This window comes from Panicum hallii, chromosome 3 (genome assembly GCF_002211085.1).
Source record: "Panicum hallii strain FIL2 chromosome 3, PHallii_v3.1, whole genome shotgun sequence".
Taxonomy (NCBI): Eukaryota; Viridiplantae; Streptophyta; class Magnoliopsida; order Poales; family Poaceae; genus Panicum; species Panicum hallii.
The window spans coordinates 10,998,209-11,024,859 of NC_038044.1; the positions used below are offsets into that span (position 1 = coordinate 10,998,209).

General features: G+C 48.1%; 5 protein-coding genes across 5 annotated transcripts; all 5 read right to left on the reverse strand.

Moving 5' to 3' along the window:
- Positions 1-624: 624 nt before the first annotated feature.
- LOC112886968 (sister chromatid cohesion 1 protein 1) lies at positions 625-7,020 on the reverse strand. Its single transcript, XM_025953017.1, has 20 exons — positions 6,587-7,020; positions 6,311-6,379; positions 6,162-6,220; positions 6,029-6,073; positions 5,917-5,936; positions 5,732-5,808; positions 4,571-4,667; positions 4,353-4,434; positions 4,199-4,277; positions 3,918-4,081; positions 3,335-3,372; positions 3,066-3,221; positions 2,813-2,981; positions 2,642-2,706; positions 2,410-2,557; positions 2,246-2,339; positions 1,883-2,010; positions 1,703-1,787; positions 1,484-1,596; positions 625-1,024 (listed from the first exon to the last, which is right to left on the reverse strand). The coding sequence occupies exons 1-20, from the start codon at positions 6,637-6,639 to the stop codon at positions 942-944; spliced, it is 1,824 nt and encodes a 607-aa protein (XP_025808802.1). The 5' UTR covers positions 6,640-7,020; the 3' UTR covers positions 625-941.
- A 97-nt stretch (positions 7,021-7,117) lies between these two features.
- LOC112886969 (glucose-1-phosphate adenylyltransferase large subunit 3, chloroplastic/amyloplastic) lies at positions 7,118-12,561 on the reverse strand. Its single transcript, XM_025953018.1, has 16 exons — positions 12,268-12,561; positions 10,611-10,830; positions 10,383-10,502; positions 9,682-9,852; positions 9,453-9,542; positions 9,273-9,359; positions 9,137-9,192; positions 8,942-9,035; positions 8,745-8,857; positions 8,602-8,674; positions 8,391-8,471; positions 8,163-8,249; positions 7,978-8,082; positions 7,774-7,880; positions 7,631-7,691; positions 7,118-7,517 (listed from the first exon to the last, which is right to left on the reverse strand). The coding sequence occupies exons 2-16, from the start codon at positions 10,815-10,817 to the stop codon at positions 7,416-7,418; spliced, it is 1,554 nt and encodes a 517-aa protein (XP_025808803.1). The 5' UTR covers positions 10,818-10,830; positions 12,268-12,561; the 3' UTR covers positions 7,118-7,415.
- Positions 12,562-15,819: 3,258 nt separating this feature from the next.
- On the reverse strand, positions 15,820-17,218 carry LOC112885187 (auxilin-like protein 1). The gene is made up of 2 exons (XM_025950847.1): positions 16,154-17,218; positions 15,820-16,044 (listed from the first exon to the last, which is right to left on the reverse strand). The coding sequence occupies exons 1-2, from the start codon at positions 17,216-17,218 to the stop codon at positions 15,820-15,822; spliced, it is 1,290 nt and encodes a 429-aa protein (XP_025806632.1).
- LOC112886974 (putative cyclin-dependent kinase F-2) lies at positions 17,176-18,135 on the reverse strand. Its single transcript, XM_025953037.1, has one exon. The coding sequence runs from the start codon at positions 18,064-18,066 to the stop codon at positions 17,233-17,235; it is 834 nt and encodes a 277-aa protein (XP_025808822.1). The 5' UTR covers positions 18,067-18,135; the 3' UTR covers positions 17,176-17,232.
- A 199-nt stretch (positions 18,136-18,334) lies between these two features.
- Positions 18,335-20,557, reverse strand: LOC112885188. The gene is made up of 2 exons (XM_025950848.1): positions 20,552-20,557; positions 18,335-19,537 (listed from the first exon to the last, which is right to left on the reverse strand). The coding sequence occupies exons 1-2, from the start codon at positions 20,555-20,557 to the stop codon at positions 18,470-18,472; spliced, it is 1,074 nt and encodes a 357-aa protein (XP_025806633.1). The 3' UTR covers positions 18,335-18,469.
- Between the last annotated feature and the right edge of the window lie 6,094 nt (positions 20,558-26,651).

Here is a 26,651-nt window from a genome sequence, read left to right on the forward strand (position 1 = left end):
ATATATTGGGAAGGTAGTACTAGTTAAGAATTATTGCAATTAATAGTTAATAATTAATAATTAAAGAGTTGTAGGCGGACATATCCTTGTTTCACGGGCCCACCTTAGGGCCGGAACCTTCTTCTTCAGGCATGAGAAAACGGTTTGCCCCGACAAAACTTGACGCTGATCACAGTTGACCGTGCATGCTCGTGCACGCGCTACCGTTGAAGAGAAACCTGCCCTGGCACGGCTGCGGTGGCTGTCGTCAGTGAAGGGCTCCCAGGCGTCGTCAGGCTAAAGTATTATTTGAATGAATTATTACGGATAATTGTAGTATATACTAGGGGATAAGACAAATTGGCCAGCGATAATATATGGACAAACGGATAAGGTTAAGAACCTATGGTCGAGATCACTCTAAGCCTTTTCAGGTTATGTGACCTCATAAAGTTTAAGCTTTTTAGCAATTGATGAATATTAGGCATACATCTTTAGAAGATATCCAGATATACAGTGTCATTGTCAAGGAGGTAATATCAGAATGAAAGGCAATCAAGAACAATATGCATTCAGATTCGGTACATGCATAATCATATTTTGCAGAGGTGAAGTGGTAAGATCAGGTACACTATCCTGAACCATATACATATAATATAGAACCAATGAAATCTAATGTGCGTGCGCAGCGCAGTACATCCCTTTCTATATATAATGTCATGGGACTTCAATCCTATAATAACTTACTTCCTATCAAACGTCTAGTATCAACACTCGTTTGACTTAAAACACAAATCTACTGCCTTATAACTTGCTTCCTTCACTCTCTTCAGCAGAAACAATAACAAGACCTAACAGACCTGTGCAAAATGTAAGCGCTGTATAATATTAACACGGATGTACGTGTGCCTGCAGGAACCTCAGCAGCAAAACTGTTCCCGACTTTCAGCACCAAGTCACATTCACATCTTTGCTCCCCTGGAGATCGAGATGTCCCCGTATGGTTCCGGCTGCGTAACCTTGATGTAATCAAAAGTTGCCAAAACTGCAGAACAAGCATTCCTCAGTAAATAATATGTTCCATTCTAGCAATACAGTAAAACTGAATGAGTGCTACGATAAACTTCCCATTAGCCATTCCTCTAGCGTAAAACATTTGAAGCAAACTCAGTAAGCCCAAGTTATCTGCCCGGGATAGTGTAGGACTGTGTGAAACTTGTCAGAACTATTATTTGCCACAATTCAGAAAGCTGTGGAGCCATAACGTTATAGATTCAAAAAAATTTCTAGCAATATCAGCTGAGTAACCATGATGTAACCAAAAGGAAAGCATCTTGCATAGCATTCAAAGTGTAAAGCCGAACTAATTACAGAAACTATGAATGGTCATTAAGCCAACAAAGCTAGCATAACATTAAAAATCGTGTCAGAGCGACGAGTGTTTTTATTCACTTAAGCAACCACACTTTTTTTTTCTGGTATAAGCAAATAGCGGAACACATACCGGTCATTTGATAGAACAATCGAGCTGCCCTGGCTGTGGTCATCCCAGAAGCTAGCAGACTTAGTGATTCAGATTGCGGGGCACCTGGGGTATCAAAGTGTAGTTTGAGGTGCCTGCATGAATATAACTCTAGAATCAGAAATGTATGTGCATCTGTTGCACTTCATTTTAACAAACTTAAGTTACCCAGGCACTATGAGCTTTGTTCAGGATACTTACGACTGGATTGATTCTGTGACCTTGTCGATAGGATCAGAGCGCTTCTCATATGGGGTTTGAGTCGGTTCAGTTTCTTCCAGAAGGTCTAAACCGAATGTTAACTGTTAAATTCTATGTTGTTGAAACATTTTCACATGTTTACATATAACAGAGCGAATAAAGGACAGAAATGCAACCAACCAGGAGTTGGCCCAAAATCTGAAAGCCTTCTCATCTTGAAGTCCCTCACTTCTTGCTCCAGTGGAAAGTCTTCATCAACTGGATCAAGATTCCCCAAGCTTCTTCCAGATGAATGTTGCCTCTTGGACCTGCTCAATAACCATGGCACGGTCACTATAAGAACCTAACCAAGATACTAAGGACCTTAGGGAGCTAAACATTTTCAGTTTCTACCCTTTCAAGCATATACAAAAGGAGGTTCTTTTGTGAAAATGAAAACATTCTTTAGAGGGCCAAGTTCTTTCAGTGCCAAAAGATCACATAGCCATAATTCAGTGTACTAATATAGGTGACATGTTGCTATTACTATAAGTGAACAGTCACCTTCCACTTCCTGATGGCAATTGCACTTCTGGATCCAGTGGTATAAACCCACGTCCAGAACCACCAGAGCTCGAAGCAGACCTCCGACTTAACCCTGGTGAAGGATTTATGTTATTGACTATCTATATAAGCACGAACTTAAACTTATTCACTTCTCAACTTACCAGGACTTCCAGGAGTAACACTATGGTCACTAAGCAGATTATCGTAAGCTCTGTCATACTCTGCATTCATGTTTCCTCTGAGTTTTTCGAGGCCATCTGTGAAGTCCATTGGGGGAGCTCCAGTTTCCATCTCATATTCTCCTTCAGGCTGCAAATTCAACCACACATCAGGATGACTGGCTCATAGGGAAAGACTGCTATTTTTCTAGAAAATGAAAGAGTCTGGAATAACCTGAGGTGGAAATTCATGAGGTGGCGAGTTTCTCCGATGTTGTTCTTGTGATGATGATGGCTGGCCTGCTTTGAGAAAGTAATAAACAGTGAAGGTTTTTAAATTAGCATTTAGCATGTTCGAATAGTACAATTTCTTCAAGTGACACAAAATTAGAAATAATGCAGTGACCTGAAGATGAAGCTTTTGCAGAGTCGACTTCAGTGCATTCCTTCCACAGCTGCATAAGTGGCTTAGGATAATATAATTCTGAGGGTGACTTGTCCGAGAAAGATATTAGAGCAACCGGGGGCATGTCCATGAGATCACTTATCTTTGTTGATCGAATAAAACAAAAATTCTGCAAGTAAGATAAAAATCATTTTTCTTTATTAGAATTGGTACAGAAATCTACAGGAAAACTGGTAAATCAAACCAAACTTACGTTGATAACTTTCCGCCTTTTTGAGACAAGGTTAGATGTGTCCTTCAGCCATGTCTGATACATATTTCCTGGGATCATTATCTGGTTATTATCCATAATCACCTGGGGGAGTTTCCTACGTGCTTTCCGCTTTGATGCTTTAGGTGGTTGCTTTTCCTGTGTCAGGAAAAGTTCTAGCTCAGGTAAACAAGAACAAACTAAACAATCAACCGTTTTTCCATCTATATATTATACCCTAGATGTAATCAGGCTTGATAGATCATGTTTACCTTCATCTTCTGTTCCTCTTGCCCCTCTAGCGAACCCCCTGCAAAAGAACCATCAATAATTGCAACAAGATACTTCAAACATGGTATAAATACAACAACACATGTAGTCAAATTATGTTTAGCAGTCAAAGTATCAGGTAGCTTGTAAGTGAAAACAAATCATGAAGGGAGAAACTAAACGCGTGCCAAAAAAAGGTAAGATATTCCATATAACAGTTAGCAGACTTAGTAGTTGCAACCAAGAGTGCGCTACCTAGTCATTTAATCTGAAATAGAGTTCTGCTGTAGCCATTTGAGTATGTACATAGGCAATAGGAGATAAACATGAATAGTTTTAGCTATTTCATTAAACAAAATATTCTCCAGAACATCCTAACAGAGTATGCAAATTACCATTAGCTTTCAGGAAGAACCATGAACTGAAAAAAAATTGGATGCAAGTTTCACTCAACTAAAACAACATCTCAATGAATAATTGACATGGATTATCATTTGGCGAAAAACAGAAATAATTTCTAGTCTTAAGAAACTCGAGTCTTGTTTCCATATAGAACCATAGAGTAAATCATGTGCTTGATTTAACCTTGTTGAGGTTCTTCTTGAACAGGGGATGGGGCAGCATAATATGGCTCTTCTTGCTGAGGAGGATCTTCCTGCCTAGGTGGTGAGGGGACCAGCGTACTTGGAACCTGTGGGTGTTCATCAGGAGTGATATTGACTGTGGTCTCATCATCTGCTATGTCAAATCTGCATACAAGGCATTTTTGCTTAATTATATTGGTACTGGACACAAGATAAGAAAAAGAAGCATACAACAGTAAATGATAAAATAATAGTAAATTAAAATATGTAACTTTGTTTTACCTCTCAAAACGATTAAACACATCAGTTTCTGCAAGCCCAGACTCAAAATTATCAACCAGGGTGATATTCACTGCCTCAGCTGAGAAAATATCCTAGTCATAAAATACTCCCTAAAGCAAACACAAAAGAAATCCATATGAGCAGAAAGACAAACCTTGGTGATGATGCTCGGCACGAGAGAAGTCATCATCATCTAGGTTGACATTAACATAATGTACGTCCAAATCATCCAATCGCTGAACAGGCATGATATTATCAGTCAGAAGAGTGAAGACAATCAGGTCAAAGACATAAAAAATAGCGATCATGTGGTGATTATTATACTGTACGAATATAATCATTGTTCTGAAAAATACAGGTGCCAAGGATTACCATTCCCCGGAACCTGGTAGCATCAGCCTCTGAGAAAATCATGGGCTGTTCCACCTCCATATTCATAATTTTCTCTGGAAGTGTTACTGCTTCGTACCTGTAAGAAGTTCCAATGTCAGATAAGCATGCCACATACTTTCTTTCGTTCTTTCTTTTTGGAAAGCCACATTACTTTCCTACTCTTAGCAAGGAACAATATTCCCTATATCACCAGTTCATAGCTATTCCATGCTATTTACAGAAGGGAGAAACTGAGGTCTTTGAAAAGATCCACTAACAATGAGGTCAAATTTATATGTGGAATCTTAACCAGAAAAGGTGTCATATCAGGAAAAGATTACATTAACTCTCGAGCAAACTCCACAAGGGATATACTACAGCCGTAATGGGTTAGGCAATGGTACTTCTGAAAGAAATCAATCATGACAGTAGATGTTTATTTCCAGTTCTCAAAGGCGATGGAGGACTCTTTGAAGATAGAATTATTGATTTAGTTCTCATGTACAATATATTGTTTACCCAGTAAATGGACAAGCTAAAGGAGAGGCCAAGAGAACTCCAATGACACGAAGGAAAAACTGACTGCTTTACCCAAAATTTGCTAATACAAACCCCGCCATATCCTTTTTATTTTTTGGGGGTGGGGGGGGGGGGGCGCTGATAATGCATACCAGAGACCCTCCAACCAAATATGCAGCGCCGAGATAAAATTTGAGCAAACAATTGGGTGATTAGGCCAGGCAAGAGAAGATCATTTTGAGTCGTACATCAGACAACAGATGCAAGTACCATCAGCAAGCATAACAAGAGTCATGTGAGTAAGGGCACAGCAGGCTACCACGGCAATCACAAGCTAGCTGCAAATCCCATTTCCATTTCCCATAGTACACACACTGCAGCACATACCAATTTAACCCAAACAAACTGACAACATCTCTCTCCTATGAACTTCCACGAACATCCCAGCCAGATTACAGCCTGAACTCACACAGCAATCTCCATTTTCGGGGAGCTGGGAAACAAACACCAAGTCTCCTCAGTAACAACATCACCAGAATGCACTCACAATCAACTTTCCTCAAACCGAAGCACAAGACCCCAACCCCAGCATGTAACATCTAGAAGCTTCTAGAAAGGGATGGAGATCGAGAGCACACTTACTTAGCTTGGGCTTTACCCTTGGGGAGGACGGTGGGGTCCGTGGCCGGTTTGATCCGCCATGCCTCGTTGATCTCAATCTGCACGAGAAGTTAGTACAAGAATAACTCCAACTGAATTCACAAGGATAATCAAATCTATCAAGCAGGACGCAGAAAATAATCTGACAAAACTTCAACTAATCTTACCAGAAGCCGAGACACATCATCTGCGACAAAAGGAAACACCCATTTAATTTGAGATGGCAAAAGCATGAGCACTTATAAAAAAAATCCAGCAAATAGAGAGGAAGTAAATTACCATAGAGGAGCTTCACCTTCCTCTCGTACACGATCACCACGCCACCTGCTCACTCATTTCGAGCACAGCACATAAAAACCCCGACCAAAAATGCGAGGATAAATGCTGGGGGCGCAAACAAAGTCGAACTCACCCATGAGGATCCCAGAGAGCCTCAGAGCCATGGGCACCGACGGGTTCAAAATCTCCTCACTAAAACAACAATCGCACAAACAAAAATCACCAAGAGAGAATACAAGGAAAACCGGACGGAATTCGAACCAGCGGGGCCAATCCGCTCACCAGATTTTGATGATGTCGAGCTTGTCGAGCCGCTTGCGGTTGATCTTCGAGTGGAGCGTCGCCGCCATCCTGCAACGACAACGGGCGCGATTAGTGGCCTAATCCACCAGCCGCGGAGCCAGCATTAGGAGCGGATTAAGCGCAACTTGTCGGAAAATCGCTGAGAAGCGCGTCGCGACACGTAGGAATCCAGGGAAACGAGAAAATTAGAGCCGCAACGAGGCGATCGGGACGCGCGAACAGGAGGAGGGGGGTGGGGGGGGGGGGGAGGCGCACCATATCTGGCCGAGCGGCGCCTTCCGCGCGAGGAGCTGGTGCGAGTAGAACATTCTCGATCGCGCCGAGAGAGGAGGAGGAGGAGGAGACGGGGGCGCTACGCCTCGGAGACAACGAGAGAGAGAGAGGCCAACTGGGGTTTTGGTGGTCGGCGACTCGGAGTGGTGGTTTTGGGAGAGGGGGAGGAGCTTGTGCTTGTCTCGTGAGGGAAGAGATGGGGGCGGATCGGGGAAATCGTGCGCGCGCGGAGGGCAAAACCGGTAACCTATCGGGGGCCGTTCCGCGCCACGGCGTGCGTGTGCTGCGTGCCCCGCCGGTGCGGCGCCACCCTCGTGGTCGTGGGCTGTTCGGCTTAGTCAGGCCAGATACGTCAAGGGCCCAAAGCTTCCGCGCCAGCTCGCGGCCCGAACCTCCTTCCGGCTACTCGCGCTCACCTGCCGTACGGCGGCCAGACAGAACAACGAACACGTTTACGGCGAGTCTGAGAAAACACCTGGGAAGGTTCAGAGACTATGGATGAACAGAGTCACAGACATGGGAAGATGACAGGCGAATTCCATGTGTTGCGTCCGAGTTTATTTACACGATGCACCAACGATCCGATTCCCCAGAAGTCGCTGCACTTTTACTCGGCCAGCTTATTTTGCGTTGCTACGACATGTAACAGAGGAAGAACGACTAGTTGCCGATACTACCACATCATCTTTCTCTTGATCATCCATCCAGCTCTAACCGATCTTCCTTTATGTGTTCCTGTTCCTCATCTGAAGTCAAGCTCACACCCCCCGAATTCTCATGACGACGGCCAACTTGGGACCCAGGGTGGACTCTATATGACGGTCCCGTCCTTGATGGTTGAGTTCTTCAGGATCACCACGATCCCGGATCTGATGTAATATCCTTCCTCCGGCCGGTCAGCTTCTTGGACGCCCTGCCAGAAGCATGGAAGTAGCATCATTGGTGACGAGCAGTGTGACAGTGGTGTGTTGGTAAGAATACTGAATAGTGAGTTCCCAAATGTTAACGCCTATCCAATCCACTTACCTCACTGTTTGTGATGGAAACGTTCCTTCCAACCCTAGCGTTCATGTCGATGATGCAGTTGCTGCAAAGCAACAACAAAAAGGCTTAGGTTATCAAAATACAAAAGTTGTAACATCGCATAGTGTTTCAGGTCAAGGACCCACCTTATCTTTGTGTTCTCCCCTACGCCAATGGGGACGTTGCCCTCTGACAGTAGCCTCGAAATCTCGTCTTCGGTCTCGTACAGATCTGCACCCATCATCATAGTATTCTGCCAGCATAGTTTGCATGTCTCAGCTGTTCCATTGTCCATAAAACTCTATACAATTGTTGTGCGAGTGAATTTAATCATCGATGTACACCCCTACCTTGAGCTCACATCCAGAGTTTAGGCGCGAACGAACACCGACAATAGAATGCTCAATGGTACATTCACGCAAGAAGCAGCCATGAGAAATGATCGCGTCTTTAATCTGCATATGAATCCGAAGCTCAGATAGGCACAACTCACACTACAGTTAACGAATCGCAGGTATCATCATGGGAGACGTACCCTGCACTTATCCGACTTCGTTGGCGGCAAGTACCGAGGTGAAGTGAAGAAGGGTGTTTTCGGATCGTAAAACTCAAACTTTGGAGGCTGCAATGGAGAAATTAGAGAGATCATTGATGGAAATTATTTCAAAGTCTGGATGGAACTCTATCATCTGAAGATATTGTCAATCTATTTGCATGGACAGTTAGAGCATATTAGAACTTGGAAAAACAAAAAAAAAAGTACCTGCTCACAGAGGGCCATGTTTGCGTCAAAGAATGATCTGATTGTTCCAATGTCCTCCCAGTAGTCAGTGAAGACATATGCCTGACAAACAAAGTCAGATGAACTGTATGTGATATTGCTACCCTAATAGAGATTGAACTAGTGACAAATCTGGGAAGTGGGCCATGATTTATCAAACAATGAAAGTGAATCATAAAAGGAAAGGTTTTACCTGCACATTGTGCTCATGTAAAGCTTTGGGCAGAATTTCAGAACCAAAGTCATGCAGTTGAGCATACCTCGACCTAAGAATGCTACAGTTAGAACACAGATAACTACAGGGGAACTGTATTACCACAAAGAGGAAGTTCTTACTTTAGAAGGTTTAGAAGAACATCTTTTTTGAAAACGTAAACTCCCATTGAAGCAATATAGGGATATTTAGTTGGGTCATCGATGGCGAAATTGAGAAAGCTGGTATCCACTTTCTGCAACGAACAAGCTTACACTTCAGATAGTGCTATTTTGTAAGATAAGTTATTCTGAGTCCCTGAGGTAAGGTGATTACTGACCATTTCTTCCAAGTCAGCGCCCTTTGGTTTCTCAGAGAATTGAATTACACGGCCTGAACTGTCGAACTTAACTAGCCCATAGTCAGAAGCTCGACTTCCAAAACAAAGAAAATAAAATCAGCATTTGCAACGATTTCTGATGAGGAGGAGGAAGTGCTGATAAAATTAGAAACCTGATGTAGAATAATGCCATACCTCTCTCCAACAGGAGCGCATGATAAAGTAATGTCTGCATTGTCATCTACATGTTTCTGAAAACGGCAAATGCCAGGGGGTCAGGTAGTTAAAATAAAAACATACTCCTACAATAGAATACAAGAGAATCACCAACCTGCACAAGCTCCATGTAATCCATACGGTAGAGCTGATCTCCTGACAAAATCAAAATGTGTTCTATAGCTTTATGCTTGTAATAATCCTGAAGAAGTACACACAACATAAGATGCATTAGTTCAGGAATCCAAACAAGTAGAGGCAACAAGTACCATCAGCCACTAGATATATTTATTACCTCAAGTACCCAGATAAATTTTCTAACAGCATCTGCTGTGCCCTGGAACCAACCAGCAGCCTCCCCAGGCATTTGCGTTGCAGCCAGCACCTATTCGATGGTAAAGTTATATCAGTAAATGTATGTTGTACTCAGATAAAAAAAATTTAACCAAGCCACACGATGGAAATTGTGAGAAGAATGTGTTGCAAGCTCTTGAGTAAACCATATCAAATTTTAGGTGACTCACCTCAACAGATCCATCAGTGAAGTTGATTCCCCCACCAAGGTATGTGCGGTGAATGTGACGGTTAAGAGAAGCTGAGTTGAACTGAGTCATAACGAATATCTTGTTTATGCCACTGTTGAAACAGTTGCTCATGGGGATATCAATAAGCCTGTAACATCCTCCGATAGGAACCTAAGTAATGCAACAAAAGGAAAGAAACAAGATTCAGACCACTGATTTAAAGATTGCTGAAATGACTATATAGATGGATAGTCATTGATGGCCTTGAGTTTGACATCATGTCGGTTAAAGCCGGGGCCGGGGGGGGGGGGGGTGTCTATATAAGCCACTGGGCCCCTTCCACTGATAATTTAAACACGACACAGAAACATTGCAATTGAATGAGCTATACTTTAACTCAATCCAAACCAATTACCATGTGCAGAGGAAAACTGAAAATAAATAGAGATCAGACTCTGGTCTACTTAACAAACTTATAGCTGGCAAATAAAACTGAACATTTCTTGCAAAGCAACAGATAATTAGATGTATCAACTTGAAACTAAATAAAGCTGAAAATTAAATAGAGATCGTTGGATTCTATCTACTTACAAACCTAAAGATGGTTAGTTAAATTGACACCATGCAAATTACAAAGATTTTAAATTTATGTCTGCAGTCGAGGTGCATCAAGTCGAAACTAAATAAAAGTATCATCTTACAGCAGGAGTGGCCCTTGTGCTTGTGAGAGGGAAAAGCTGAGTCCCAGTACCACCACCCAGTATGACAGCGGCAACTTCATTTGGATCAGCGTAATTCCTTCTGAAGGATGTTCGGACAACCTGCAAGTTTTTGCATACCAGATGTTTGAGATGCAAGGAACTAATATCATCAAATTACAAATGACAGTGATGAAACACCAACAAGATCATCAATGGTATTAAACTTACAAGAGTGTCTGGGCCAGCATCTGAAGTGAGCACACATTGAGCGCTACTTGTGGTGCCCCTAGCACCAAAACACATCCTTCTTAATGCCCTGTTTTGCCTGGTGCTGCTGCAATCCCCAATCCTCACCCTCTCACTCCCAGAACCTTCCCTCCTCACTGGGCTCACACATGCTTTTCCCTCCAGGGGAAACACACTGCTGAACTGCATAGCTGAGGCACACCTGCAATATCACAACCATTAGCAATCAAGCAGTCCTGGAAATTTATTCACTGTGTACAAGACAACGCAGAGCCAGAACTGGATTGGAACAAGATAAGCAACTGACTGTCTTGCCAAGTTCCTGATAATCCCCACATGAAGAAGAAAAGGAACCACACTTTTTTCACAGTTCCTAGTGTGGTGAGAAGGGATCATCAACGTAGTCACGGAATAAAGGACAGGATAAAGGGCGTTGTGCAACGATGCCTACACATCGACGATTTTGAAAGCGAAGGATGGAAGTACACATCATCCGAGAAAGCCATAAAAAAGACTTTATGCCTTCTTTTCAGGGCATAGGCATGTGAATCACAAGATCTCAACCACGGTTGGATTGGGATCCTGTCTTCATCCTCCGAACTCAAACCGACGCAAAGTAGAATAAGAGAACTCTTCAAATGAAAATGATACTCAAGCTCTTGAAGGGCCTAAATTACTCCACAAGCGAGTGATGAAAAGTACCAAGGATAAAATCATAAGGTTGAATAGCCCCAACTCACAACCCCGTCCCCGAAATAGCAACCCAGTCACCTAAAACAAGTGCAGCTCACCTGAACATTTGCAAAAGAAATTCATACAAAAAATGGGAAGATTGCAGAGTTTCAGAACCAGGTGGAAATGGGAGCCTCTCGACGCAAGAAAAGCCGGTAATTTTTCGAATTGTTTAAGGACAACAATGATGAAACGGAGCTGGCCACAAGTCAATTACAAGTATAAAACGAGCTGCGCAGGATCCAAGAACAAAACGGAGGATCCCTTTTTGTTGGAAGACGAAAAGAAATGGCGGAGACACGTCGACTCCCCCCACCCACCGCGAGGACCAAGAAACAGGCCTGGTACAGCCTTTCAAGGAGCGACAACCAAGAACGAAATCGTGGAGAGACTGTACGTCAACTCAAATAGCATTTGCCACAACATCAATTCAGGCAAATAAAATCGGAAAAAAGAAATTAATTCAGGGAAAATTTATTCAGACAGCGCGAAAAACTGAGGACTGATTCTAGCCGCCACCTCACTTCTCCTCTGAAGAATTCCCAACAGATCGCTTCCTCCCTCGCCGAGCGCTGGTCCCTTCTTCACGGCCACACTCCCCGCCAACACCACATCGCCGGTACCCACACCAGCGACCCTCAGAATCCCACCGCCCACCTGATCCACCGTCCTCTCATCTCCAGCGCCAAACTTCACAACGAACAACACCACACCCAGCGCATAATCGAGTGAACAATGCAATGAAAACGGGAAAAAAAAAAGAACTGCACGCGCGCAGCACCCATTGATCAGCATCACAGACAAACACATTCGGCCATCCATTTCAAGAACAGAGAACCCAAATGCACGGCAACCCGCAACAACCCAACGAGAGAAATCATGAAGGGAGGAGCGGAGGGAGGCTTACCTAGGAACGGATCGGCGAAGGGCGAACGGAGGAGGAGGAGCCGACGACGGATCGATTGCGCTCGGAAGAACGAAGGGGTCCGGCCCTTGAGACTTGAGAGGCTGATGTGGGTGGCCGCGACGGTGTGAGACGGTGGTGATGTGGAGCGGGCGGTGGCATATAAAGCGGGTCGGGCGTTGGAGTGCAGAGGACGACGAGGCAATGGACGGACGAACGGTGCGAGGGGGGGTGTGCAGCGAGCGTGGAGGTGGCCGCGGCCTCGCTTGGCGCTACGCGTGCCCCCTACCCCGTGCCGCGCCTGCTCAATGCGACAATGCCCATGCGGGAGAGGAGCCCGGCTCACGGTAACGCCACCCCGGGCACCGTCCCCTTCGCTTTCACGGTTGGTCTCTGCCTTTCCCTCCTCGATTACCGTTCGCCATCCGGTGTGACGCGCACGCTCGCGGCGCCGCGGTGGGTTCTCCACCGTCCGATGGCTCAAATGTCCATTTCTGTGTTTCCAGCTCGAAATGTCCAGTCGTCGCCTAGCCCTGACGTGAGAGTGCGCTGGAGGTTTTCGAATCGTTCATTCACGAAAAGGTTCCAAAAACCGCCTCAAACGTGTGATGGTTCATTGTCCATTCCTGCAGTTCCGGCATGAATTTTGGGTCATCGTGCCGCTTCTGGTACAAGATCAAGACTCTTGAGATATTATTGACAAATGCTTCTAACCACTGTTCGGGGTCCAAGGTTACTTTTTACAAGTTAGGCTACAATAGATACAGAAACCTACAAAAATAAGGTGAGTAAAGAAACAATTTTGATGTTACTTGGTATCGGTACCATTCATTCGTCTTCTAGACGCAAAGAAAGAATTAACAAGTGTCTTAGTATCCTTTCTTTTTCTCTAATTTCTATACATAAATTCTAGAACGTGCAAACTAGTCGCTGGATTATATGGGTGGGATTCTTCTTCCATCCACCCGTGAGTGTCAAATACTTGACCGTATTTGATACAACAAGGCTTGGGCGCCTAGTTGCCTACCAGTAACTCTGGTCTCGGCGTGTCACCAAACTACTTTTGTAAATTTCTTTGAAGGCGCCAGTCCCTAGTACTAGTATGATTGAGGGCAGGCGGTGCACGGATTCTCTCCTCGCCAGGTGCAAGTGGCCGTGTCCATTTCCCCCCGTCAGTAACCGGAGCGAACATAGATAGCCACAGTAGAGTGGGACACATCAGCGCGGCACTGACGGTTGAAATCGCGCGCAGTACAGTGACACAGTGTACCACCTACTCCGCGTCTCTGCCCGGGCCCCGTGGGCCTCCCTGCCGAGCGCCGAGGATCCTTGCCACGCGCGGGCCCTCGTGGCGGCCGGCGAGTCGCGGGCGGTCCAACCGCTTTGTCCGGACGTGGCGTGGTGGGCCAGCATCCCCGGCCCGCCGCCGCAGCAGGATCACCCGTCGACTCGTCGTCAGGGGGCCTGGCAGCCTGGCCGTGCTCCACTCCGCGCGGTCCGCCCCGCCCGCGGCAGGCTTCGATCTCTCGGAAAAAGGGAAGCTGGCGGAGTAAAATTTGATGGAACGGGAGGGAGAGGCCTCCGTTCACCCGGATCCAGGGGAGTAAATTTGCACGTGTCGAGATCGATCAACGTCCGAGCCTTGGATCCTCGATAAACCACTGTAGCTAGTAGTGAGAAGCGAATTGGGTCTCTATGAACACAAGAGAGGAGACATCTCGAGGGCCATCATGCTGTGGCGCTAAGAGAGATTATGTGCAGGGACAGAGCTGAAACTGAACTGAACTTTACAGAGCAGGGGTCGTGGATGGCTTCAGGGACGGAATTATGGGATCGTGGATGATTTTAAACTATCCTCAGGCATCATTCCAGGATACTTCATGTCTCGTGGCACTCGAGCGGTGCAGAGTAGTGTGTCCAAGTCGAAGAGGAAGAAAAGGTTGTCGTAATCATACACGGATACATTTATGCATCAGCCAGCGTAGCTGTTGAACTGGGGGAACACGGTCTGCGATGGAAGCAGGACGTGCCGGCGCCAGTGAACTAACCCCGTCACGTACGGAGATATCTACACGGCTCCTCCTTCGACCGTGGCTCCAAAGAACTGGAACTCCGGTCGACGGATCGTGCCGTCAACCGCGTCCAGATTCCAAGCGATCGATCTTCTCCCCTCTCGTGCCGGTACGAAGCTACCTAACCAACCCAGAGCCATCGCCCTCCGCACGCCGTGACTCACACAAGTCGACCGCAGCGCCGTGACAACGAGAGTCCGCGGCGACGGCGACGGCGCGCGTACGTACGTACGGGTCCTGGGCCTGACCTCCGCTCCGAGCGCCCCAAGCACCGCAGCCATCCAGATCAGGCGTACCTCACATGGCCTGCCCGCTCCCATCCCCACCCGTCCCTGAAAGGGAGAGGAGAAACCAGGGCGAAACTACGGCCCGCGCCCAGCCTCTGTGCCGGCAGAGGGAGCGGCGGCCAAAGGAGCGCGTCGCCCTCGCGGTGTCCCGTCCCATGATCAGGTCGGCTTCCCCCATCCCACCGTCACCTGCGCTGCTGGGGGCGGCAGTGTCAGTGTGGGGTGTGCGGCCCGCGGCGTCGCCGTCTGCCTCCCTCCCGCCGCGCAGGAAATTCCACCGGGCACGGTTGGACGCGTCTCGGCGGACAAGAACGCCCCACCGATCAGGGGCCGACGCGTGTGATCGCTCAGCCGAGAAGCCGCGAGAGCCACATGTTTGGGTGGCGCCCTACGCCCACGTGGTGTGGGCTCGGCTGCTCGGGCTCCTCGTCGGCCATCCGTCAGGCGCCGCGAGCCTGGCTGCGACACGGTCACAGCTCGCGCTGCATGACCTTTACCATACCACCTCGCCGTCAAGACTCGAGACTTCGAGTCCAATTCGAGGGCGGAGCGCAGCGTGCCCGAGGCTTATCTAGTGTGTGCAGCATGGCCACTGTTGGAACTGTACCCTACAGGTTAGCAGTAGCCGTGTTCGATTTCATTTCTCCTTGCCGGTTACTTTTTCATTGCTGTTGATCTTCCTGTAATAGCCACGCACGAAAGGGAATATGTGTCTCCTAGACTCCTAGTCCTAAGGTTCAGCTACTCCACTGAATCTCGATGGCCTCAAAGCAACAAAGGCCCTGCAGTTGGTGAGGAGGCGTACGTGCAAAACATCGGGGGCAAACACCATCCCAAACAGGCTAGCTGAGGTCTCAAAGCGATGAGATTGGCCGCTTGCACCAACTCTGCCGTAGGCCGTAGCGCGAGGGGAGTCGGAAAACAACAGCAGCTCGAGTCCATCGCTCATGACGGCATGGCCTCGTGCCAGAATCCTTGGCCGGCGTGCAGGAGATCCTCGACCGCGCACGTAGAGCCTGATCCAAGGCGGCACACCGCCGAGAATGAGGACGCTGTTTCCCAGTTTCCGAGCTCCGTCGATGTCCCCGGCACTCCGCTGTCGTGGAGGACGATCTCGTTCCCGTTCCCGCTGGTCCGGGCAACCACTCTGCCGGCGAAACCGCGCGCCCCGTGGAGAACGCTGGCCGTGAGCGTGGCTATGACGGCGAACGGCGCGGGCGTGTACGCCAGCAGCTCGTCAGGAGCTTGGTCACGAGCTTGCCGTCGCTGACGACGCAGGCGTTGTGCTCGATCACGTTCACGCCCCTGCTGAGCACCGCCGCCTGGCCGGAGCCGGCGTCGATCGTCCTCAGATCGATCTCGAAGAACATACTGCACGTCTTGGCGAACCCTCGGGATGGGTCTGTCAGGGCTAGCGTGTCCTGCACACGTACGGGTTTGCAACAAGAATGTGCGAGTTCGACAGTGACCAGAGCGTCTGATTTTTTAAACTGCATCACAAACTGTACCATACTAATAAAAAACACCTACCTGATTGGTTGACTTAAAACCCTCTTTGAAAGAGGATCTGTACCGTTCCCTCCGTTCTCTTGCTTCTGCAAGAGCCTTCTCGGCCTTTGCCTTTTCTATTGCCCGCTCCCGAGCTTCTGTAGTTGCTCGCTCAACTGCCGCACGTTCTGCTTTTATCCTAGCTTCTCTAGTAGCCCTTTCAATAGCTGCTTCAGCACTTGCTCTCTCTTCTTTCTCTCTGGCTTCTGCAGATGCTCGTTGCCGTGCAGCAGTAATCCTTTCCTGAGCCATTTTTTCTGCCTTTTCACGAGCCTCAGCAAATGCTCTCTCGTGCGCTTCTCTTGTCGCTCTTTCAACAGCAAGTCTATCCTTTTTCCGTTCCCTTTCCCTTTCCTCCTCTTCCAATTTTCGTCTTTCCTTCTCTTCGGCAAGTTCTCTTTCTTTCTGCAATCTCCTTTCACTTTCTTTTGTTTCTTGTGTTTTCCGAGAAGACCCATTATCCTTTTCAGTTGTATTATCTACTCTTGTTATATTCTCCCTCTCTTTGGCCCTCTGAACTCCAAGTGCGTCTTTTTTCCATGTTTCTGCTGAAACTGGCAAGGGACATTCAGCAGATTTGGTTAGACCATGCGACGTTTCCAAAGGAGACGGCCCGTGCTCTGCCTTTGATATCCTAGCTGTAGTGTCTTTTTCTTCAAATTTGCTTGCCCTGCTCTTCTCTTCACTTGTAGACCTTTGTGTTCGTAATTCTCTTTCTCTTCTGTTGGAAATCTCTCCAGTTTCTCCAAAATCAGGAACACTACAAGATGTCTGAGACATAGCAGAGTTATGGTTTTGCACCGAGTGCTGCTTGCGAGTATACATTTCTGAAGAGGAAGCCGGCTCCTCCTTCAAATTGATAGTTGTTCTGGTGGCACTATAACTTGCAGCTTTGAGGATAACTTCATCTCCTGGAAAGGATTCAGATCCAACTTCATCACAAGTTGTATCACACTTTGCATCTAGATCATTTCGTCCTCTGTTGGTACTTTCGGGTGACTTCTGGTCCTCCTGGTTACAAGGAGCAGATCCTTCTTCACTACCCATCCTGTCACTATTTGCTAATGGGGTTTCATCTGCTTCTTTATCATTAACATGAGAGACGAGTCCATCCATTCCTTCTTCCACTTTCTCCGCTTCACCATGAGGAGCTCTGCCATAACGCAGCCAAGGGGCCCCATGTCCACCATGGCGTCGTAGTCCGTCTTCCCCAGGAGCATCTCCGGTGCCATGTACCGGCGCGTGCCGGCCCGCTCGTACGGCGGCGGATTTGTGACCAAGGCGGCGAGCCCGAGGTCGCATATCTTGACGGAGATGGGCTCGCCACTGGCGCCGGCGACGACAAGGATGTTCCCGGGCTTGATGTCGCGGTGCATAATCCGGCGCTCGTGCATGTGCTTGGCCCCGCCGAGGAGCTGCCGCGTGATGCGCCGCACGTCCGACTCCGGGAACGGCCGGCCCCCGCGGTGCCGGCCGTCGTTGAGGACGTCGTGGAGGTTGGGCCCGACGCACTCCATGACGAGCGCGACCTCCCTCGTGCCGTGGTTGATGGCGAGCGCGTGGAGGTTGACGAGGGACGGGTGGCCGCGGCAGGCTGCGAGGAACTCGGCCTCGCGCAGCGCCTCGTCGGCAGCGTCCGCGCTAGCTTTGGCCGCCCCGGCTCCGTCTAGCGCCGGCACCGGCGCGCGGAGCGCCTTCACGGCGACGGCCTGGCCCGTGGAGCGGTGCCGCGCCTCGACGACGGCGCCGAAGCCGCCCTCGCCGAGCGCGCGCGTCGGCTCGTAGTCCGCCGTGGCCCAGAGGCGCCGCCGCTTGCACCAGCCCGCCCCCGCGCCGGAGGGGTCGTCGTCGCGGTCGAGCTTGACGCAGATGGCGGCGGCCCGCTGGGCGAACATCGCGAAGCGGCGCGGGGATGCCGGGATCGAAATGGATGCGGTCACCGTTGAGGACGTACTCAGATACTATACATATGAACAAACCGACTGCCGCCACGGCCATGACGGTGCGAGTTGCGTTCGGACTCGGAGACGGCGGCGCGGTCGGCGACGAAAAGGCAGAGCGAGGAGGCATGCGGGACGAGATGGTGCGGATTCACATCGCATGCTGCAAGCCTTGCCTGCAATGCGCGTACGTCCTTTGATTTGGGCTCCGACTCTGGCCCAGCTCTGGTTACAGTTGGGCCTTTTGAAGGAAGGCACTTGAGTCCAGGCCCGAGGAGCGGCCCAACTCGTGGCGATGGTCCCTCTCTGCTCTTGTGATAAATTCGCCGCTTCTTCGTGCTCTCGACAAACCAAACCCTCAAATCGCATCTACGGATGACGGACCACAGCTAGACGAACCACCGTCACCATCACCCTCCACGGATGACGACCCACCGTCAGCGGCGGCGGCCGCCGCAGTGCGTAACAAGTGGACATCTCCCGGCTTGCCATTGCCGCCTAATTTCTCTAGTTTATTGGAGGTTTCACAATACTCAGTGGAGCATTGCATCATGTGCTGAGGCTTCTTCAGTGGAAGTACCCTGTTTCCATTATCATCAACATGATCAAACCTGACTGCACTTGGGCTTTTATGCTTGTCAGACAAAGAATCATCAGGGTTCTTTTCTTCTTCCGATAACTTTTTCACTGATAGTTTTTGTTCGGATGTATCCAGCTCTACCGATACAGGAGCCTTGATTTCCGTAGACCTCGTGCTTCTATGGTGACATGACTTCTTCCGCAATTTAAAACTGTCACCTTTTCTCTCTAACAATTCCTTTGCAGCCTTTAACGTAGCTTCAGCAAAATCCATTGCCTCCTTCATAGCAGCTGAAGCAGAAGTGGGATCGGCATCAGCTTTCTTGTCAGCATGAGGCATGTTGCTATTTGAACTGGTATGTGCAGCAGAAGTTGGAGTGATACCTCCTTTAGCTGCACTTTCCTTCTTGTTGAGCAGTTTAGGTTGTTGCCTCAACAGTGGCTGTACTTTGATTGACTGTATCTGTGCATCAGTGTCAGATACCCGAAGAAATGCACAATCGGGTGTGACAGTACTGCGTGTTGAATGACTATCAGAGTTCTTGTGGTTTTCATTTACAGAAACACTTCCAGAAATTGGTGTCCAAGATGGACTTGGCTGCTTCTGATCAACTACAAAATCACTCTCCGGACTTTTCGCACTCGCGCTAGCAGAGCTTGGGTTCTTGTCATTATCGTCATTGAGCATTGTGCCATTGGCAATTCTTGAAACATGATTTGTTGCTGGACCATGCGACAAATTGCGAGAATCAATCACAAAGTCCACCGAAGGTTCAACTGTGCAGGTCGTCATCTCAATTAAATCATTAGGTCTCCTCTCAGTAGTCTTGTTATATGACATTACAAACTAACCTATGATACATATGACTAACCTGATAGTTAAAACTCGAGACGTGTATTGATGCACCACACAGTTTCCATTGTATGCATATGCTTCCCTTCATCTTCCCTTAGTAGCGTGATCCATCCATGTAATGCAGTAGTAATGTGGCGTGGCCATGGCACACACTATTGTAATATGATATTACGCAATCCAAGTTTAAAGAGACCTGTATTTGCACTCAATTATGCAACATGGTGTATGTTACAGATATACACATTAGATGCTCTTCACTCAGGCCACTATATATATGTAGACGAGAGCAAGCAACATGAACCATTTCTCTTGGAATGAATACTGCAAGATGAACAGATTGCAGCGTAATACAGACCTGATAAAGTATACCATTCTTCTCAAGCAAATTCAGCGCACTTGGCTAAAGTAAGAACTCAAGAAGATACCACATGAAGCAACTGTTTCACTGATCTCTTTGCAGAAAATTCACAACTACAGAAGTACTCTGAGCATATGAGCTGTGTTACACGTAAATGCATTTCAATTCCTACTCTATTCAGTATGATACCACGATCTACTGAAGATCTGTCACACAACTATTTCACTGACCTATCACAAAAAGTACTGTACAAAAATGCCACGATACAATGTACAAGCAGCGGTATCAATTCCAACGATACAATACAGAACTGCAATCAATGTCAGGGTACAAGATCATCCTTGGATTCCTAGCAGACTTTGTTTCCACGACGCTTCTGGCAATCTGAAGGTATGAATTCTTATGTGGTTGCCATGTTAACTCTTCCCATAGGCCTCAATGGTAACATCAGTTTGCAAAGCTGAAATAGCAAAGGACAAGTGAAAACAAAACAGTGAGTCAGTTAAAAATCATGTTAAGGGGTCATGCAACTTTCATACTAGTTCAACTAACACTTCGGTAAGAAAAACACGAAAACAAATGCAGAGCAAAGATGCAGTGCCTGATGATGGAAACACATGAAATCTATGAACTGAGGATCAGATTACTGTCATGGCCGAATTTCTAAACTGACTATTGCAGAAAGAAATGAACCAGTAATATCTATAACCATTCCACTTTTTATCATCTGTAAACACACTGCTAGATCCCTCGAGGTACTATAAACTACACACCTGAAATTATTTCCATTTCCATTTCCTGCTTCTTATCTATAACATGTTTCAATTACTCGTAACCAGACAAGGTTACTATTTCTTCAAACACAAGTCGGTGCACTTGACATAATGAGTTTACAGAAAAATAAATATGTGCAGCAACTATTTCACTGATCTCCATTTCCACAAAAAAAAGAAACAAAAAAACTGTAGAAGTATTCTGAACATATGAGTCATGTTCCGCAGCATACAAGTTCAGTTTATAGTGTCATGAGTGAGGTATTATGTTCTAATAGCAAAAAAAATTACTTACGTTTAAACTAAAGAAGTGCTGCTACACATAACGATGGCATACAGTAAGTTACACTTTCTACGCTCCGCAGTATTACGAAATTATCAACTGACACCTTTTAATTGCAGGGCCCTAGGTATTAGTCGGCGTTGGTTTTGCCAATCAAGGGAGCATTCCAGAGTGCAGTACTTCCCGCTGTCATCAACCAAACGCATTTTACAGTGTTGGCAGCGGACGGATATGCAATCTTGGATTAGGAACTCTACTGTATCTGGATCTCCAGCTGGCCACTTGGGACGGAAAGTAAGATGGTTAAGGCACCAGCAATACATTAAAAGTTATGAGCAATATGAAATGCAGTAATGCAGAACTTACAGCCTTATTTTCTTTCCATTCAAGAATGGATAGGTGCTTTGTGGGGTTCCGGACACGGGGTCGGTGACATGAATCTGCTATAATGTTAATCCATCCATGTGTTGCATGCCCATTATCTTCTTGCATATCGAATGCTATCTCGCAGGGAAGGCAAAAAGCATTTGCTTTGCTTTCAAAGTTGACTGCAAGAATCTTTTCTGCTAAATGCACCGCAGCAGCGCCACCAATCACGTTTTTCCACCTTGCAAATATAAATAGCAATCAATCAACTAGTAGCATTTCTACGAAAACTAGGTGTGGAGTGAATAACAAACTAAAAAACTAACTAAACATTTCAAGGTGCGAAAATGGTAGGTTCCACCTCGAAAATATGAATCAGATAGCAACATTTACAGTAAAAGAAGTGAATAATGACTTACAAAGCATTTCAATGTGCAAAAACGGTAGGGGTCTTTCTAAAGTTCCTGACCATAAGCCTGCAGGAAATCATTGCATACAGTGCATCTAGCTCCTTCAGGTATCCAAAAATGTCACTCTGCAAATTTGAATATGAGGTAAGAAAAGGATAGAGAAGTGGGAAGGCACAAAAAATCACATATTCATATCGTATACCTGGATTCCCTGGAATATACCAGCCCAGGGCTCCTTGCCTGTAACAAATGCTACCAGCAATTTTTCCTGACGATCGATCAAAATAGGGCATGTTTGAGAGCACTCCACTCCATAAAAAATTGCTCCACTCCACCAACTCTACAAAATTGCCATCCAAACATGTACAGCTCCACCAACTCCAGCTCTAGAAAAAAAGTGGAGTTGAGGGCCAGATCCACGTTTTTTGTGGAGTACCTCAAGAGGTGCTCCAGAAACATTAGTTTCGTACCAACTCATGGAGTTGCGAGGTAATTATCCACCATGCCACTGGTTACAACGTAACGGTTCAATCCATCTCCTCCTTCTTTCCTTATCCCGTTGCCTCCTGCCCCTCCCCTCCCGCCGCCTCCTGCTCCCCCAGCCCGCGCCGCCGTCGCCCCCTGCTCCTCCCCCCACCCCCGCGCCGCCGCCGCCCCTGCTCCTCCCCCCCCCCCGCGCCACCCCCTGCTCCTCCACCCCGGCGCCCCTGCTCCCCCCCCCCCGCGACGCCGCCGCCCCCTGCTCCTCCCCCCCCCGTGCGCCGCCACCGCCCCCTGCTCCTCCCCCGCGCCGCCTGTCAGACCCGGGGCTACGGGACTGTGTTCATAACGTAGTTTAAAGAGATTTTAAGAGATTGAGTTCGTCTTATCTCTTATTCATCTTGTTTATCTCTTATTTATTCCGTTTAAATAGGAGATAAGGGTAACCGATATAGGAGGAATCTACTCGAGATATGTTCTGGTACGATTCCTTAGCTGGTGTTGGTTAGTATCTTTGTAACCCTAGCCTCTCGTATATATAAGAGAGGACAGGGACCCTCTCAAAACAGAAGATCTCCGGATCATACTACATCAAAGGCAATACAAACCACCATACAGTACGTAGGGTATTACACACCTTGCGGCCTGAACCTGTCTAAATTTTGTGTTCCTTGCACCTTCGAGTTCCTGATCTCGGCGTCTCCTCACCTAAAACTTACCACCTTGGGCATATCCCTCGGTGGGCAGCCGGTTAAACACCGACACCGCCGCCCCCTGCTCCTCCCCCCTGCGCCGCCGCCGCCCCTGCTCCTCCTCCCCCGTGCCGCCGCCGCCCCTGCTCCTCCCCCCCGCGCCGCCGCCGCCCCCCTGCTCCTCCCCCCCGCGCCACCGCCGCCTCTGCTCCTCCTCCCCCGTGCCGCCGCCCCCTGCTCCTCCCCCCCGCGCCGCCGCCGCCCCCCTGCTCATCCCCCCCCGCGCCACCGCCGCCCCTGCTCCTCCTCCCCCACGCTGCCGCCGCCCCTGCTCCTCCTCCCCACGCTGCCGCCCCCTGCTCCTCCCCCTCGCTCCGCCGCCGCCCCTACTCCTCCCCCCCGCGCCGTCGCCCCTGCTCCTCCCCCCCGCGCCGCCGCCGCCCCCCTGCTCATCCCCCCCACGCCACCGCCGCCCCTGCTCCTCCTCCCCCACGCCGCCGCCCCCCTGCTCCTCCCCCTCGCGCCGCCGCCGCCCCTGCTCCTCCCCCCCGCGCCGTCGCCCCTGCTCCTCCCCCCGCGCCGTCGCCCTGCTCCTCCCCCCGCGCCGCCTCCTGCTCCACCCCCGCGCCGCCCCATGCTCCTCCACCCCCGCGCCGCCCCCTGCTCCTACCCTGCCCCCCCCACGACGCCGCCGCCCCCTGCTTCTCCCCCCACGCCACTGCCGCTGCTCCCCCTGCCCCTGCCCCGCGCGCGGCCGCCCCCTGTTCCCCCCTCCGCGCGGCCCCTGCTCCGACCCCCCCCCCCCCGCGCCGCCCACTGCTCCCCCTCCGCGCGGCCCTTGGTGCCCCCCCCCCCGCGCGCCGCCCACTGCTCCCCCGCGCCCGGCCGCACCCTGCTCCCCCCCTCCGCACGGCCCCCTGCTCCCCCCCACCGCGTGGCCCCTGCTCCCCCGGCGAAAGTGGAAGGCTCTACCGGTGCTCACTCTCCATTTGTTCCGCCAGCTCCTGCGGCCGGCCTAGGTAGCGGCGACCTCGACGACGAAGTGGAGGAGCTAAGCTCCATCGGCGGCCATGGCTCCATCGGCGGCCGGGCTGGATCGGGCGGCGTGGGCGGCGGCCGTGGCCGGGTTGCATTGAGCGCCGGTCGTGGCCATGCTGCCCTAGGCGCCGGCCGTGGATGAGGTACCCTGGGCGCAGGCCAGGGCATGTCCGATCTTGGCAGCCAGGCCGGCGAAGATGTGAATGGCCTTGGCAGCCAGGCGATCACCCAAGAGATGGCACAGCGCAAAGGCAAGAGGAACGTGCAAGATACGGTAAAAATTTTCCTTCCTCTCGTGAAATTATTGTTTGAACTGTATAGTGAGCAGGCAACATGAGTAGAGACATATTAGCGCAGATGCTATAAAGTGGTTACTATCATATTGATCATGGTGATTCAATTGATTGGACTGATGCAAATACGGCGCTTATATGTTCGTTGTTTGCCAAACAAGTTAACAAAGGGAATAGACCGAACACCCATTTGAACTCAGTAGGTTATGATGAGGTCATAGAGGATTTTTTCAACCTCACAGGAATTTGTTTGTCCAAGCGGCAAACGAAGAACAAATGGGATAAGTTAAAGCCCGATTTTTTAGCTTGAAAGAAATTAATGAGGAAGCAAACAGGGCCAGGATGGGATAGAGCAAGAGGTGTTATTGATATGGATGATGAGTGGTGGAAGAAGGCAAAAGCGGTGAGTTCTTGAGACTATGTTATTTATGTTTTTTTAGGGAACTCGTTCAATTATTTTTAGTAACACCAATTGCCTTCTTTCAGGAAATTCCAGGTTGTGGAAAGTTTAGGAAAAAACCATTGCAAAACGAGGATGATTTGTCAGTGATATTTGGTGATATAATTAATGATCAATCAGATCATTGGAATCCTATGAGCTCTAATCCCATCATTTCGCCATCTCAAGAGGTGCCTGCTGATGGTGACAATGGTAATTTGCATGAGTTCCCTAATGATTGTGACCATGATGCTGCTGTCGGGGATGAATCAGATTATCCCCAAGAGGTTTCTCCTTCTCCTACCATTCTGTTGGCAAACAAAAGAAACCAACCAGCCAAGAAACCAAGAATAGGCACAGCACTAGTTATTCATGGTGTCTTGCTATCATGCAGGCTGTGCTCTTCTCCGGCTAACTGATGCCACACTAAACAATAGCTGTTTGGCATGGTCATTTCATTTTTGGATGCATCCAGTAAATTCTTCAGCTGAGCAGCACAAGAGATACAGACTGGGTGACCATCTGAAGTAGCCTTCTTACAGTGTTTGCAGCACCATGGGGTCTTGATGAGAGCACCACGTACAATGAGAGATAGTACAAGTAACTGAATAAACACATCTAAATACACATACCAATGGTATCTTCAGATCCTGGCAACCATTCAAAATTGTCATCTAGTGAGAAATACCCACAAACAGCTACTCATATGAGAAATAGCTCAAATCTAATATATGTCATAAGAAAACTCACACAAAAACTGCATGCTTACAAAACACCATGATATGGCGCAGACTAATCATTGACATACAGTATTGAAAGAAAGCAAGTCAATCTTCTAGAATACTCTTGACCATGCAAGAAAGAAGATATTTTAAAGGTAAAGATATTACCATGGACATAAATATTTATGGAAAGTTCTAGAGTCACTTGTATTATATGGCAAGTGAAAAAAATATTTAAGAATATTATAGAATATCTTTTGTTGTATGATAAAGTAGAAAATATCTAGAAAGGTTCTAGAGTAGGGGACACATGTCATCACCATATATGTCGCCATGGTCTATATATATGAGAACCCCCTCTCCCTCTCCCAGTAACCTAAGAGGCAACAACACATACAAGCCACAAGCATAAGAGAGAGTTGGGGTTGTAGTGCTAGGTGAGTGTGTGAATGAGTGTTAGGATAGCCACTTAAGAAGTGTTCACACTCTCGTGTAATATTGTTGTTCGTGTAATAAAGTGTTGTTCAAAAGAGTTGGTCTCCCAATCTGCTTCTATAGTTTCTAACTACTTAGTGCGTGGATTGTGATCTATCGAAGGTTGGCTTTGCACCCGGGATCACAATGGTCCAAGCTTCATCTAAAGGTTGGCTCTGCCATCCCGAAGCAAGCTTCATCTGTAGGTTGGCTCTGCCATCCGGGAGCTGGAAGGTCGGCCCTGCAGCCAAAAAGTACCAAAAGGCATTAAGTAATTAGAAATTATAAAGCTGTCCACTACAGAGTGGGTGGTGGTTCCCTTCAAGTGGGTGATTAGGGCTACCTCCGTTTCCAACACACAGAAATCCGTAAAGCAAAAACATTGTTAAGGAATCTAGAATAGTGAGTGAATTTTGATTAGCTTTGTACAGAACGAGAAGTATAAATGGACTAACTTATCAAGATCAAGAACTACTCCTAAAGTTCACCAAATGCATTAGTGCATTAAACCAAGAACTATTTCCCCCCTGGAGTGCAGCATTTAGAACTAATAAAAATAGAGCAAATAAAGTAGAAATCTTAGCACAGAATGTACGAGATTTCCTTCAAAATTCTAGCACAAACAAGCGGTAAGTAAGAAATCACAAGTCAAATCGATTGGTTCCAAGAACCCTGCTCCCCCAAATCCATTGCAAGATTGAGAGGTTCGTTCCAAGAACCCTGCTCCCCCAAATCGATTGCCAAGAAGTCCAGAGCCTTTTTTTCGAAGAACCCCAA

Excerpts from the sequence above, each read along its gene's own strand:
- LOC112886969 (XM_025953018.1), bottom strand. The coding sequence starts at position 10,817 with ATGCAGTTCAGCAGTGTGTTTCCCCTGGAGGGAAAAGCATGTGTGAGC. Across the intron at positions 8,858-8,941 it reads GCGCTGACTTGGAAGAAATG|AAAGTGGATACCAGCTTTCT; the intron begins GTCAGTAATCAC and ends TGTTCGTTGCAG. Across the intron at positions 8,250-8,390 it reads ACATGGCCCTCTGTGAGCAG|CCTCCAAAGTTTGAGTTTTA; the intron begins GTACTTTTTTTT and ends TCTCCATTGCAG.
- LOC112886974 (XM_025953037.1), bottom strand. The coding sequence starts at position 18,066 with ATGTTCGCCCAGCGGGCCGCCGCCATCTGCGTCAAGCTCGACCGCGAC.
- LOC112886968 (XM_025953017.1), bottom strand. The coding sequence starts at position 6,639 with ATGTTCTACTCGCACCAGCTCCTCGCGCGGAAGGCGCCGCTCGGCCAG. Across the intron at positions 4,278-4,352 it reads TGCCGAGCATCATCACCAAG|CTGAGGCAGTGAATATCACC; the intron begins GTTTGTCTTTCT and ends ATATTTTCTCAG. Across the intron at positions 4,082-4,198 it reads GTGTTTAATCGTTTTGAGAG|ATTTGACATAGCAGATGATG; the intron begins GTAAAACAAAGT and ends CCTTGTATGCAG.
- LOC112885187 (XM_025950847.1), bottom strand. The coding sequence starts at position 17,218 with ATGGGTAGTGAAGAAGGATCTGCTCCTTGTAACCAGGAGGACCAGAAG. Across the intron at positions 16,045-16,153 it reads GTTTTAAGTCAACCAATCAG|GACACGCTAGCCCTGACAGA; the intron begins GTAGGTGTTTTT and ends GTACGTGTGCAG.